The sequence below is a fragment of the Coregonus lavaretus genome, assembly GCF_964263955.1.
Source record: "Coregonus lavaretus genome assembly, chromosome: 20".
Taxonomy (NCBI): Eukaryota; Metazoa; Chordata; class Actinopteri; order Salmoniformes; family Salmonidae; genus Coregonus; species Coregonus lavaretus.
The window spans coordinates 44,116,401-44,130,235 of NC_140007.1; the positions used below are offsets into that span (position 1 = coordinate 44,116,401).

Below are 13,835 nucleotides of genomic sequence, written 5' to 3' on the forward strand. Positions count from 1 at the left end.
GAGAAAAAGAAACCAGTGATTTGTGACTTCATCTTCGTTTGAAGAGCTGTTTTCCTCTGAATTGAGACAAGACACGGATCCATGTTGACATCTTGCTGCAGTAACAACACCAAGCACATGAACCATTGCTCAAGAAGACCCCAGAGTTCAGGGACTCTCCATTCACTTCTCCTCGATAGGACTGCTGCAATGCTCAGCATCACGTACTCCCCACTCACACACTTATCCTGCCCCAGAACAACATTTCTGAAGTCTTTGTGTTCTTCCCTGGGACACAATGTGGACAGTTTTCCAGCTTTCTTTTGTTATTTACTGCCCATGGGTTTTCTTCACCTCATGTAGGCGGTTCATACCCTCTGTTTTATCTGACATCACACCACTACTTCCATCCATCCATCTTTCTTTCTTTCTTTCTTTCTTTCTCTTTCTTTCTTTCTTTCTTTCTTTCTTTCTTTCTTTCTTTCTTTCTTTCTTTCTTTCTTTCTTTCTTTCTTTCTTTCTTTCTTTCTTTCTTTCTTTCTTCTCCAAATTGTTGCTGAACTAAAGCTTGAATTACAGTCTGAATTGGGACAGTCAAAGAGATACCTCCAAAACAGAGATACCTCCAAAACAGAGATACCTCCAAAACAGAGATACCTCCAAAACAGAGATACCTCCAAAACAGAGATACCTCCAAAACAGAAATACCTCCAAAACAGAGATACCTCCAAAACAGAGATACCTCCAAAACAGAGATACCTCCAAAACAGCACAGACATGAAAATGACGAAGGTGACATAAAACAAAGAAACAAAACCCCAGATATATATTTAGTTCATCAAGTCAAACTGAAGGATTTGGTTCCGTTCCACTTCCTCGTTCTAATCCCAGCAGCAGCATGTTTGGATTTTGGTCCTAGTTACGTTTTCTTCTTTACAGAATGCTCCCTGGGTTTAATTTAAGTTGCTGTTTATAAAACCTGAATGCCCCTTTTTGTATTTGTATTCTCTTTTAATATATACTCCAGTCTCTTGACGCCATCTCTTTTCCTTTTTCATGTTTTCACTCTTCTTCATCGTGGAGGTTTTCACACCTTGATGCTCTTCACAGCCTTGTTGATGTTCTCCAGCAGAGCCTTGTTCTCCGGGTTCTGGTAGCACTCCTTGTTGGTGTACATGTCAGTCAGGGTGCTCACGTAGCTGTCGAAATTCTGCTCAGTGATTGGCTCCTGCTGCGATGCAAAAACAAGGAATTTTGTTTGTGTGTATTTGTTTGTGTTAGTGTGTTTCTGGTAGTGTGTTTGAGTTAGTGTGTTTGTGTTAGTTTCTGTTACTGTGTTTGTGTTAGTTTCTGTTAGTGTGTTTGTGTTAGTGAGTTAGTGTTTTGTGTTTTAGTGTGTTTGTGTTTTAGTGTGTTTGTGTTTTAGTGTGTTTGTGTTAGTGTGTTTGTGTGTTTGAGTTAGTGTGTTTGTGTTAGTGTGTTTGTGTTTTAGTGTTAGTGTGTTTGTGTTAGTGTGTTAGTGTCTTAGTGTGTTTGTTTGTTTGTGTCAGTGTGTTTGTGTCAGTGTGTTTGTGTCAGTGTGTTTCTGTCAGTGTGTTTGTTTGTTTGTGTCAGTGTGTTTGTGTCAGTGTGTTTGTGTCAGTGTGTTTCTGTCAGTGTGTTTCTGTCAGTGTGTTTGTGTCAGTGTGTTTGTGTCAGTGTGTTTCTGTCAGTGTGTTTGTGTCAGTGTGTTTGTGTCAGTGTGTTTCTGTCAGTGTGTTTGTGTCAGTGTGTTTGTGTCAGTGTTTGTATTAGTGTGTGTCTGCATGTTTGAGCCTCGGCCACAGCTTTGTCAGCACTGTATGTAACTGTACGTAAACTGTATATAACTCACCATGTGTGGGAGGCGTATGTTGGCCAAGCTGCGGATCAGGGCGTGGCTGAGGCCAGATAGCTCCATGAAGAGAGCTTCCTTCTGCTCCTCTATCAGCTTGTTCTCCTCCTCAATGTTCTTCAGGTTCTTCTCCATGGATGAGATCTGCACCACAGCCCAACAGTTATTTACACATACAGTATATAGATTTACTTGAGCTCAGGCATTTTGCAATATATCAAAATGTAGGGGGTTTGAGGTTTTCAAACATGAGCACACACACACACACACACCTGTGTCTGCAGGTTCACCATGTCTGTCTCCATCTCGTTGTTGGTCTCATTGAGCTCATAGATCTCCTTGTTGAGTTGCTTGATGTCCTCGTCATTATTCAGAACTACAGGATGGAAGGGAAGAGATGATTGAGATGCATAAGGCTATAAGAGGGGACAGGAAAAATGGGCCATCCTAGTTTGAAATACTGTACCCAGCTAGCACATAACGTTCTGAGAACCGTACGTTTCTTAGAGCTTGGTGAGAGCGTGGTTGTCCTATGGTTATTTTGCATATAACCTTCCCACAACGTTCTGGGAATGGTGCAGGATGGTTGCTTGGCTTTGGAACATTCTCAGCACATTGAAGGAACTTGACAAAACCTTTTTATTTTCTTGGTATTTCATTACTTTAACAGAACGTTTCCTAAAAGTTCAAACATGGTGACATTTATTTAACGTTTTGGTAATGTTCTAGGAACGTTCTCCAACTGGTTTGACATTGGGAATGTTCTCAAATTGTTCAGAGAATGTTAAGAAAACTTTCCATAAAAACCACAAGAAAACTTAAGTAACATTCAGAGAAAGTTCTAAGAATGTTATTTAAAAACATATACATTCCGTTCTCAGCATCAATAAAACTCACTCTATCCTCTCTCTTGTTAAGTGTGTATGAGTGCTTGTTTCCTTTGAAATGCATAAAAAATGTTATAAATGGATTAGCATTTTAATGAGGGAAATAAGTATTTGACCCCCTCTCAATCAGAAAGATTTCTGGCTCCCAAGTGTCTTTTATATAGGTAACGAGCTGAGATTAGGAGCACTCCTAATCTCAGCTTGTTACCTGTATAAAAGACACCTGTCCACAGAAGCAATCAATCAATCAGATTCCAAACTCTCCACCATGGCCAAGACCAAAGAGCTCTCCAAGGATGTCAGGGACAAGATTGTAGACCTACACAAGGCTGGAATGGCCTACAAGACCATCGCCAAGCAGCTTGGTGTGAAGGTGACAACAGTTGGTGCGATTATTCGCAAATGGAAGAAACACAATAGAACTGTCAATCTCCCTCGGTCTGGGGCTCCATGCAAGATCTCACCTCGTGGAGTTGCAATGATCATAAGAACGGTGAGGAATCAGCCCAGAACTACAAGGGAGGATCTTGTCAATGATCTCAAGGCAGCTGGGACCATTGTCACCAAGAAAACAATTGGTAACACACTATGCCGTGAAGGACTGAAATCCTGCAGCGCCCGCAAGGTCCCCCTGCTCAAGAAAGCACATATACAGGCCCGTCTGAAGTTTGCCAATGAACATCTGAATGATTCAGAGGAGAACTGGGTGAAAGTGTTGCGGTCAGATGAGACCAAAATCGAGCTCTTTGGCATCAACTCAACTCGCTGTGTTTGGAGGAGGAGGAATGCTGCCTATGACCCCAAGAACACCATCCCCACCGTCAAACATGGAGGTGGAAACATTATGCTTTGGGGGTGTTTTTCTGCTAAGGGGACAGGACAAGTCACCGCATCAAAGGGAAGATGGACGGGGCCATGTACCGTCAAATCTTGGGTGAGAAACTCCTTCCCTCAGCCAGGGCATTGAAAATGGGTTGTGGATGGGTATTCTAGCATGACAATGACCCAAAACACACGGCCAAGGCAACAAAGGAGTGGCTCAAGAAGAAGCACATTTAGGTCCTGGAGTGGCCTAGCCAGTCTCCAGACCTTAATCCCATAGAAAATCTGTGGAGGGAGCTGAAGGTTCAAGTTGCCAAATGTCAGCCTCGAAACCTTAATGACTTGGAGAAGATCTGCAAAGAGGAGTGGAACAAAATCCCCCCTGAGATGTGTGCAAACCTGGTGGCCAACTACAAGAAACGTCTGACCTCTGTGATTGCCAACAAGGGTTTTTGCCACCAAGTACTAAGTCATGTTTTGCAGAGGGGTCAAATACTTATTTCCCTCATTAAAATGCAAATCAATTTATAACATTTTTGACATGCGTTTTTTCTGGATTTTTTTGTTGTTATTCTGTCTCTCACTCTTCAAATAAACCTACCATTAAAATTATAGACTGATCATGTCTTTGTCAGTGGGCAAACGTACAAAATCAGCAGGGGATCAAATACTTTTATACCAAAAAAATATTCATTAAAGTATAATGTTTAGAGAGTACTAATGTTCCTGTCCCCACTACAACAACAACACTTAAATAGATGTAATTTTCTCCTACTGGGGAGCCAATATGGCCGACCGGTGTCTTCAAAGCCTCTCATTGGCCAATACATAGAATCAGCAATCCAGGGTTTATATACATCATTGGTCCTATCTGTGCCCGGAGTAAAAAAAAAAGTGAACCCAAAATAAGCTAGCAGTGTTATTAAAAGTCATTCAGTGAATGTTTTAAGGCAGTTATTCAAAAAACTCTAAATGACCTATAATTTCCATTCTCAGAGCATTGATAAAACCTCCCAGGAAAACTTTAAAGGAATCAGAGTAAAACGTTCTCAGAACCTCCCTGCAACCTAAAAATAAACGTTCCCAGATCAGAGGAAATGTTCACTTCTGTTCTCAGAATGTTTAAAAAACGTTCAGTTTATCGGTCAAGAAATGTATGTCTTCGTTCCCACAACCAATGTGAAACCAAAAGCATACGTTCCCACAACTTCCAATGAACCAAATGTGCTAACTGGGTATTGGCTGGACATTGACTGTTACATAAAGGTATTCCCTATTCAGTTGTGCTTTTACCGTCGCTGGCCCTGAACTTGGTGCTCAGGTATTCATCTCCAGGGATCTTGGCTTTCTTTCTGGCAAAGGAAGCTCTGGGACAGCCAGAGAGACTACAAACAGGAGGTATAAAGATGGTCAATTTCATCAAGTTGAGTATTTAAAACCATGAATGAACCACAAAATGATACAGTTATATTGATAATGCAACCAGTGGTAATAATCTGTCCGTCAGCTGGCCTGTGTTCTGTGTTGTGATTGGTCCGTACCTGCGGTGTGTGTGAGGAAGCTGCCCTCTGCTGTGTTGTGATTGGTCCGTACCTGCGGTGTGTGAGGAAGCTGCCCTCTGCTGTGTTGTGATTGGTCCTTACCTGCGGTGTGTTAGGAAGCTGCCGTTGGCATGTCCTGATCCATCACAGCTGGGGGTGGGGCAGTTGGAGGCCTCCGTCTTAAAGGCCTTCCAGGAGAAAGGGTTACCATTGAGCATCCCCTCCTTCTGCCTGCGGGCAGCTAGCGGGCACCCATAGGCACTGCGATGAGTGGCGTACTTCCCACTGATGTGACCCAGGCTGTCACAGCCAGACACGGGGCATCTGGAGGGGAGAGAGGGATGTGTAACATTAGTATCTCTATAGATATGAGACTCATAGAGAGAGATGAGATGGAAAGCACAAGGTGAATGGTACATATAGTTATAACATAATGTAATATATTTTTTACATATATATATATATATATATATATATATATAAGACTGCCATTACAGTAGCTAGTGCAATTTCACTATGCAACACTATTTCACAATGGGCCCAAAAACCTGCCCGACTAAAAACAAAGTGTTACTTCTCCGCTATAGGTTTTACATTATAGGTACCCCTCTTTAAGTACTCCACCTCTTGCATGGCATCATGTTGTGGTAGCATAACCAAGCAAAGCACATTCAACAAACACAGACGCCAAGGTCTTTTATTGGCTGTCGTCAACAAACAGTTGGAGTTGACGACGATTTCAGAGAAATGCGAGATGTAATAATGTGATCTACACTGCAATACTCTACGATGAACTACAGTACTATGAGTCAGCGCAGGCAGCGCAGTGCGTCTCAGGCTGGTCTGCGTGTGGCACTGGTGTGATGTCATCTATCGGAGACAGACTGGGCTGAGGTCACGGAGGTCAGGGTGACTGCCTTTACTTTTTTGGAAGTGACGTTTACCGTATTTCTTAATTAGAAGAAAAAAGGGCGTGGCTTTCTTAGTGGTACGAACTTTAAGAGCTCGGAGTCCTCCTTGTCGTCCTTGGTGGGGGCTGTTTTTAATCCACCTTTCTTGGCACGGGGGCACCCAGACAAACTGAAAACAGAAAGTATGAAGCCGATAAAAAAAGGGTGGAAAAACACCTTCAACAATCGTCTTTTATGGTGGTGACGTTATTGTTTGACAAAGGGATGGAACATTCTATGTAAGCATTAATTTTTTTTATTCTAACGCCGAAAGAAAGTGCAATGTTTTTTAAATTAAAATAAAAGAAACCAAACAGCTATTTGAAATCCAACAAAGTAGTAAACAAAATAAAAAAAGATAAGCATATAAAAAATGGACAAAACTTCATTTTCACAACTGTGTGTGGGTGTGTGAGTCTATGAGTCCTGCCTAAAACTATCATGATCTCTTTCTAAGCTTCTCTGGCCTTGTGTGTCTGTGTGTGTGAGAAAGAGAGAGAGAGGGACAGAGAAGGTATTTTGCGACTGTCTCCCATATGAGATGGAAGGTAGGTAGGGCTGGTGGAGGTAGGTTGGTAGTTCACTGATGAGCTCTGTACCTTCTGTGGGAGGCGTAGTTTCCAGTGTTATGTCCTGAACCATCACATCCTGGAGTGGGGCACCTGGGAAATTAAGGGAACGGGTTAAATGTCAGCGCAGCAACAAATAGAACCATTACATTTGCACCATAGCAACTGATGGGTGTGAGGGTGTAGAGGTATTGGTTTTTCAGTGGAGATGGGGGCAGGATAATTACAAGGGCAGATGCAGCAACATAAGTGTTAGCAGTCCCAGTAAAAACAGCAGAAATAGAAGGAAATCGAATTTAGCATTGAACCAAGGCATTGAGTAAGGGGAAAGCCCAGTGGGAAACAGACATACTTGAGCTCAGCAGAGTGGGCCGCCATGAGGGAACGAAGACTCTTATCAGCAAGAGGACAGCCAGACAGACTGAAGGGAGAGAGAGAAGAGAGAAGAGAGAAAGAGAGAACGAGAAAGAGAAAGACAATAAGAGAGAGATAGAGATCAAATCAAAGATGGAATATAGTTCAAGGTAATTGGAAAAGTATTTTGAAAATAGAAAACAGCCAAGAAGGAAAACGTTTTATTATTGATGCAATCTTAATCTAAACCAGTAGGTAGCCACCGTGCTTCCTATATACAGTGTGACTACATCATTCAGGGCCTCATTCAGGGAATACCATACCTGCGATGGGATGCATAGTTTCCAGTGATGTGGCCACTGCCGTCACAGCCAGGAGTGGGGCACCTGGAGACACACATAGAGAGGAGAGGAGAGGAGAGGAGAGGAGAGGAGAGGAGAGGAGAGGAGAGGAGAGGAGAGGAGAGGAGAGGAGAGGAGAGGAGAGGAGAGGAGAGGAGAGGAGAGGAGAGGAGAGGAGAGGAGAGGAGAGGAGAGGAGAGGAGAGGAGAGGAGAGGAGAGGAGAGGAGAGGAGAGGAGAGGAGAGGAGAGGAGAGGGGAATGGTGAATGACAGTATCTCAGAGGAAAGGGGATCAGAATGGGACTTTCTGGTTCTAGATCATGCCTTTATTTCTAAGAGTGTAGATCATTGCCTTACAGGAGCAGATCTTTCTTGCAGTCCTTAGGCTGTTGGAACTGGACCTTGAAGATTGGGGTGGTGACCTCTCCAGGGTACTTCCTCTCCTCGGGGTAATCCTGCGTCAGATCCATGTCCTCAGGGTCGGATGAGGCAAACGACCGCGCTGTGTGGTGCTCCAGCTGTGGAATAAAATGGAAATAAGAAGATCCGATCCTTCAGTACATTTTAATTGCTAGGCATGAGTGTAGAGAAGATGGCAACGAGCCTCCGTGATCTTAAAGAGGAGAAGAGGAAAGGAAGGATGATGAAGACTATAGAGGACAGACCTCCTCTACATCCTCCTCTCGCTGGCGGTTGGGTTTGGTGTAGTCCAGAGGCTCCTCCCAGTGTTCCTGTTTGTAGGCGTGGCATGTGTGGGGCGAGGTCATGCCACTGCTGCCTCCGTGGTGCAGGGAGGAAGAGGAGGAGGGGTCCGGGGAGCACATCCCAGGGCTGGTACCCTCTCGTTTGACGGGCTTCTTCATACTCAGGTCCAGAGTGCCGTTCTCATCCACCTCAATGTCCTGCAGAGGGCATAAATAGTGGTGATCACAATCACAACATTGCCACACCACAGTCTGTCTCTGTTAGACACGTCTGTAATCTCCAATGTACACTGGACATAACATTGCCAACAGCGCTGTTCAAGCACCATTTGTTTTGGCAGATCTATAAATGGGGGACTGGGGAAACAGGCCTTCTCTTTAGTGTTAATCTGAAATGGTATTCATATGGGTTGTGGAGGAGCCAGAGAAATCAAAGTGGTTCGTCGTGGCACGGAGGCTGTGGGGAGAGAGAGAAACGGGCCCTGGTCCCAGAACGGTCCCTGGCTGATTAGCACTGTGCTACTGAACTGCTATGGCCATTAATCTTCTCTTTTTATGCCCCCAACACCATGTCAGGAAATCGAAAAATGATGAAGCAGTCACTCTCCCCGTCAAGGCAAAAAGCTTTTAAAAAGTCACAATATGGGGGAGACTGCTGCTACGATTACACCTCCTGTGTAAAGATAGACCGAGAGGGAGGAAAAGAGGGGGGAGAGGAGGAGGGAGGGAGGAACAGAGAGAGAGAGAGGAGGAGGGAGGGAGGAACAGAGAGAGGGAGGGAGGGAGGGAGGGAGGGAGGGAGGGAGGGAGGGAGGGAGGAACAGAGAGAGAGAGAGAGAAGGAGGGAGGTAGGAACAGAGAGAGAGAGATCCAGCCAAAAGATAATGAAAAAAGACTACCTAGTGCAGCATAATCCATGGAACTGGCAGCCAGCCAAATTCAATAACAACATGAAAAAGATGGAGGAGTAGAAACAAAGAGGAGAGAGAGAGGTGATGCAACTGCACCTCAACATTACCCTCTTGCTTTTAACTAATGCCACCTAATGTTATATTCATGTATTTGCTTGGCAGTGGTTGAGCTTTAGGTGTCTAGGACAGTGGTTTTCAACCTGTGGTCAGCGGGTTTACTGCAGGTGGTCCACAAATATATATATTTGTAGATTCTAGATGTTTTTTCTTCCAAAAAATAATAACAGTTGGAAGTATTAATCATATTATAAGCAATTTTACATCACTTTTCACAATGCAAATAGTAAATAATAATAATAATAATAATAATAATAATAATAACAGGCCTTTAATCTGTTACATTCACTGTTAAAGTGTACTCTAAATTTGACGACCATTTGACGATATTTTATGTAAAAATTCTGCTCCTCACATCTCCCTTGTGGTAACCTGCAGTAATGCCATCAGCTCTGCAGCAAGTTCATTAATTCCCTCTAAAAGTAGAGGGAAAAGTTATCTTGATGGGGAGCAGAGCCTATGTTGATTGGCAGTATAAAAGGTGTTATGAAGACGATGCGAGAGAGATGTTGCTAACTTGCTCCAGAGATAGGGCGGGGCTGGTCTACCTTGCTGGCCAGGTCCTGGTGCTTTGTGCTCAGGTGCTCAGGCCTCTCCCAGCAGCGCGTGGACAGGTTGAGGATGGCGGTGGCAGCCATGTGGGCGGCCTGGGCATCATGGGAGTAGTCGTAGGCAGAAGAGGAGGCAGTCTTTCCATAGCCTCCATGCAGGCAGAGGCTGGGAGAAGAAGACTTGGGGGACGAGAGTTTAGCTGAGGGAGCAGAGAAACAGAGATATGTCATCTTGTTCTGTTGTGTGTCTGTATGTACAGTGGGGAAAAAAAGTATTTAGTCAGCCACCAATTGTGCAAGTTCTCCCACTTAAAAAGATGAGAGAGGCCTGTAATTTTCATCATAGGTACACATCAACTATGACAGACAAAATGAGAAGAAAAAAATCCAGAAAAAGGGTATATAACAAGTATTGAGAAACTTTTGTTATTGACCAAATAATTTGCTAATAAATTCATAAAAAATCCTACAATGTGATTTTCTGGATTTTTTTCTTCTCATTTTGTCTGTCATAGTTGACGTGTACCTATGATGAAAATTACAGGCCTCTCTCATCTTTTTAAGTGGGAGAACTTGCACAATTGGTGGCTGACTAAATACTTTTTTTCCCCACTGTATGCATATGCAGTTGAAGTCGGAAGTTTACATACACCTTAACCAAATACATTTAAACTCAGTTTTTCACAATTCCTGACATTAAATCCTAGTAAAAATTCCCTGTCTTAGGTCAGTTAGGATCACCACTTTATTTTAAGAATGTGAAATGTCAGAATAATTGTAGAGAGAATGATTTATTTCAGCTTTTATTTCTTTTATCACATTCCCAGTGGATCAGAAGTTTACATACACTCAATTAGTATTTGGTAGCATTGCCTTTAAATTGTTTAACTTGGGTCAAACATTTCGGGTAGCCTTCCACAAGCTTCCCACAATAAGTTGGGTGAATTTTGGCCCATTCCTCCTGACAGAGCTGGTGTAACTGAGTCAGGTTTGTAGGCCTCCTTGCTCGCACAAGCTTTTTCAGTTCTGCCCACAAATGTTCTATAGGATTGAGGTCAGGGCTTTGTGATGGCCACTCCAATACCTTGACTTTGTTGTCCTTAAACCATTTTGCCACAACTTTGGAAGTATGCTTGGGGTCATTGTCCATTCGGAAGACCCATTTGCGACCAAGCTTTAACTTCCTGACTGATGTCTTGAGATGTTGCTTCAATATATCCACATAATTTTCCTTCCTCATGATGCCATCTATTTTGTAAAGTGCACCAGTCCCTCCTGCAGCAAAGCACCCCCACAGCATGATGCTGCCACCCCCGTGCTTCATGGTTGGGATGGTGTTCTTCGGCTTGCAATCCACCCCCTTTTTCCTCCAAACATAACAATGGTCATTATGGCCAAAGAGTTCTATTTTTGTTTCATCAGACCAGAGGACATTTCTCCAAAAAGTACGATCTTTGTCCCCATGTGCAGTTGCAAACCGTAGTCTGGCTTTATTATGGCGGTTTTGGAGCAGTGGCTTCGTCCTTGCTGAGCGGCCTTTCAGGTTATGTTGATGTAGGACTCGTTTTACTGTGGATATAGATACTTTTGTACCTGTTTCCTCCAGATTTGCACTTTTCGTACCAAAGTATGTTAATCTCTAGGAAACAGAACGCGTCTCCTTCCTGAGCGGTATGACAGCTGCGTGGTCCTATGGTGTTTATACTTGCGTACTATTGTTTGTACAGATGAACGTGGTACCTTCAGGCAGTTGGAAATTGCTCCCAAGGATGAACCCAGAATTGTGGAGATCCCAAAAAAAATGTCTGAGGTCTTGGCTGATTTCTTTTGATTTTCCCATGATGTCAAGCAAAGAGCCACTGGGTTTGAAGGTAGGCCTTGAAATACATCCACAGGTACACCTCCAATTGACTCAAATGATGTCAATTAGCCTATCAGAAGCTTCTAAAGCCATGACATCATTTTATGGAATTTTCCAAGCTGTTTAAAGGCACAGTCAACTTAGTGTATGTAAAGTTCTGACCCACTGGAATTGTGATACAGGGAATTATAAGTGAAATAATCTGTCTGTAAACAATTGTTGGAAAAATTACTTGTGTCATGCACAAAGTAGATGTCCTAACCGACTTGCCAAAACTATAGTTTGTTAACAAGACATTTGTGGAGTGGTTGAAAAAATGAGTTTTAATGACTCCAACCTAAGTGTATGTAAACTTCTGACTTCAACTGTATGTATGCATGTACAGTACCAGTCATAAGTTTGGACACACCTACTCATTCAAGGGCTTTTCTTTATTTTTACTATTTTCTACATTGTATGAAATAACACATATGGAATCATGTAGTAACCAAAAAAGTGTTAAACAAATCAAAATATATTTTAGATTTTAGATTCTTCAAAGTAGCCACCCTTTGCCTCGATGTCAGCTTTACACACTCTTGGCATTCTCTCAAACGGCTTCATGAGGAATGCTTTTCCAACAGTCTTGAAGGAGTTCCCACATATGCTGAGCAATTGTTGGCGGCTTTTCCTTCACTCTGCGGTCCAACTCATCCCAAACCATCTCAATTTGGTTGAGGTCGGGTAATAGTGGAGGCCAGGTCATCTGATGCAGCACTCCATCACTCTCCTTCTTGTTCAATTAGCCCTTACACAGCCTGGAGGTGTGTTTTGGGTCATTGTCCTGTTGAAAAACAAATGATAGTCCCACTAAGCGCAAACCAGATGGGATAGCTTATCGCTGCAGAATGCTGTGGTAGCCATGCTGGTTAAGTGTGCCTTGAATTCTAAATAAATTACCGACAGTGTCACCAGCAAAGCACCCCCACACCATCACACCTCCTCCTTCACCTACTCTGTCTCACAAAGACACGGCAGGTTGGAACCAAAAATCTCACATTTGGACCGGTCTAATGTCCATTGCTCGTGTTTCTTGGCCCAAGCAAATCTCTTCTTCTTATTGGTGTCCTTTAGTAGTGGTTTCTTTGCAGCAATTCGAAAATGAAGGCCTGATTCACGCAGTCTCCTCTGAACAGTTGATGTTGAGATGTGTCTGTTACTTGAACTCTGTGAAGCATTTATTTGGGCTGAAATCTAACTCTAATGAACTTATCCTCTGCAGCAGAGGTAACTCTGGGTCTTCCATTCCTGTGGCGGTACTCATGAAAGCCAGTTTCATCATAGCGCTTGGTGGTTTTTGCGACTGCACTTAAAGAAACTTTCAAAGTTCTTGACATTTTCCGTATTGATTGACCTTCATGTCTTAAAGTAATGATGGACCGTCATTTCTCTTTGCTTATTTGAGCTGTTCTTGCCATAATATGGACTTGGTATTTTACCAAATAGGGCTATCTTCTGTATACCACCCCTATCTTGTCACAACACAACTGATTGGCTCAAACGCATTAAGAAGGAAAGAAATTCCACAAATTAACTTTTAAGAAGGCACACCTGTTAATTGAACTGCATTCCAGGTGACTACCTCATGAATTCTGGTTGAGAGAATGCCAAGAGTGTGCAAAGCTGTCATCGAGGCAAAGGGTGGATACTTTGAAGAATCTCAAATATAAAATATATTTTGATTTATTTAACACTTTTTTGGTTACTACATGATTCCAAATGTGTTATTTCGTAGTTTTGATGTCTTCACTATTATTCTACAATGTAGAAAATAGTAAAAATAAAGAAAACTCTGGAATGAGTAGGTGTGTCCAAACTTTTACTGGTACTATATAGGTTTCATAATATGTGGCTATTAGTACACCATCACTTTTCCTTACATTTGAAGGCTTTGGGTGAGGTTTCGCTGGTCGTTATATTTGAAGCAAGCATGCGCTTTCCAAACACCTGACAGTCGAAGCTTGCATAATCGAAGGAGACCTTGGAGTACTTCTCCAGCTCCTTGGCCAGGTTGGCACGAGGGGTGGCGGGTATCATGTTGGGCCTGTACTGCCTGCAATGAGGCACCTCCAGTTGCTTCACAAAACACATGGGCCTGGAGGAGAGAGAGAGAGAGAGAGAGAGAGAGAGAGAGAGAGAGATGAGAGGAGAGAGAGGAGAGAGAGAGAGAGAGAGAGAGAGAGAGAGAGAGAGAGAGAGAGAGAAGAGAGAGAGAGAGAGAGAGAGAGAGAGAGAGAGAGAGAGAGAGAGAGAGAGAGAGAGAGAGAGAGAGAGAGAGAGAGAGAGAGAGAGAGAGAGAGAGAGAGAGAGAGAGAGAGAGGGAGAGAGAGAGATTA

The 13,835-nt window shown here is 43.1% G+C and overlaps 1 protein-coding gene across 1 annotated transcript in view; it reads right to left on the reverse strand.

Annotated features, from left to right (window-relative positions):
- Positions 1-1,066: 1,066 nt before the first annotated feature.
- LOC311148184 (myelin transcription factor 1-like) overlaps positions 1,067-13,835 on the reverse strand; it is a gene marked incomplete at both ends in the record, with an annotated part of 13,405 nt that continues 636 nt past the window's right edge. The window contains 13 exons of the mRNA XM_084185068.1: positions 1,067-1,210; positions 1,853-1,996; positions 2,125-2,228; positions 4,855-4,946; positions 5,205-5,426; positions 6,099-6,182; positions 6,652-6,714; positions 6,974-7,042; positions 7,299-7,361; positions 7,674-7,834; positions 7,982-8,218; positions 9,597-9,799; positions 13,380-13,594. Of these exons, the coding sequence (XP_084041194.1) occupies positions 1,067-1,210; positions 1,853-1,996; positions 2,125-2,228; positions 4,855-4,946; positions 5,205-5,426; positions 6,099-6,182; positions 6,652-6,714; positions 6,974-7,042; positions 7,299-7,361; positions 7,674-7,834; positions 7,982-8,218; positions 9,597-9,799; positions 13,380-13,594 (1,801 nt within the window). The remainder of the gene's footprint in view (positions 1,211-1,852; positions 1,997-2,124; positions 2,229-4,854; positions 4,947-5,204; positions 5,427-6,098; positions 6,183-6,651; positions 6,715-6,973; positions 7,043-7,298; positions 7,362-7,673; positions 7,835-7,981; positions 8,219-9,596; positions 9,800-13,379; positions 13,595-13,835) is intronic.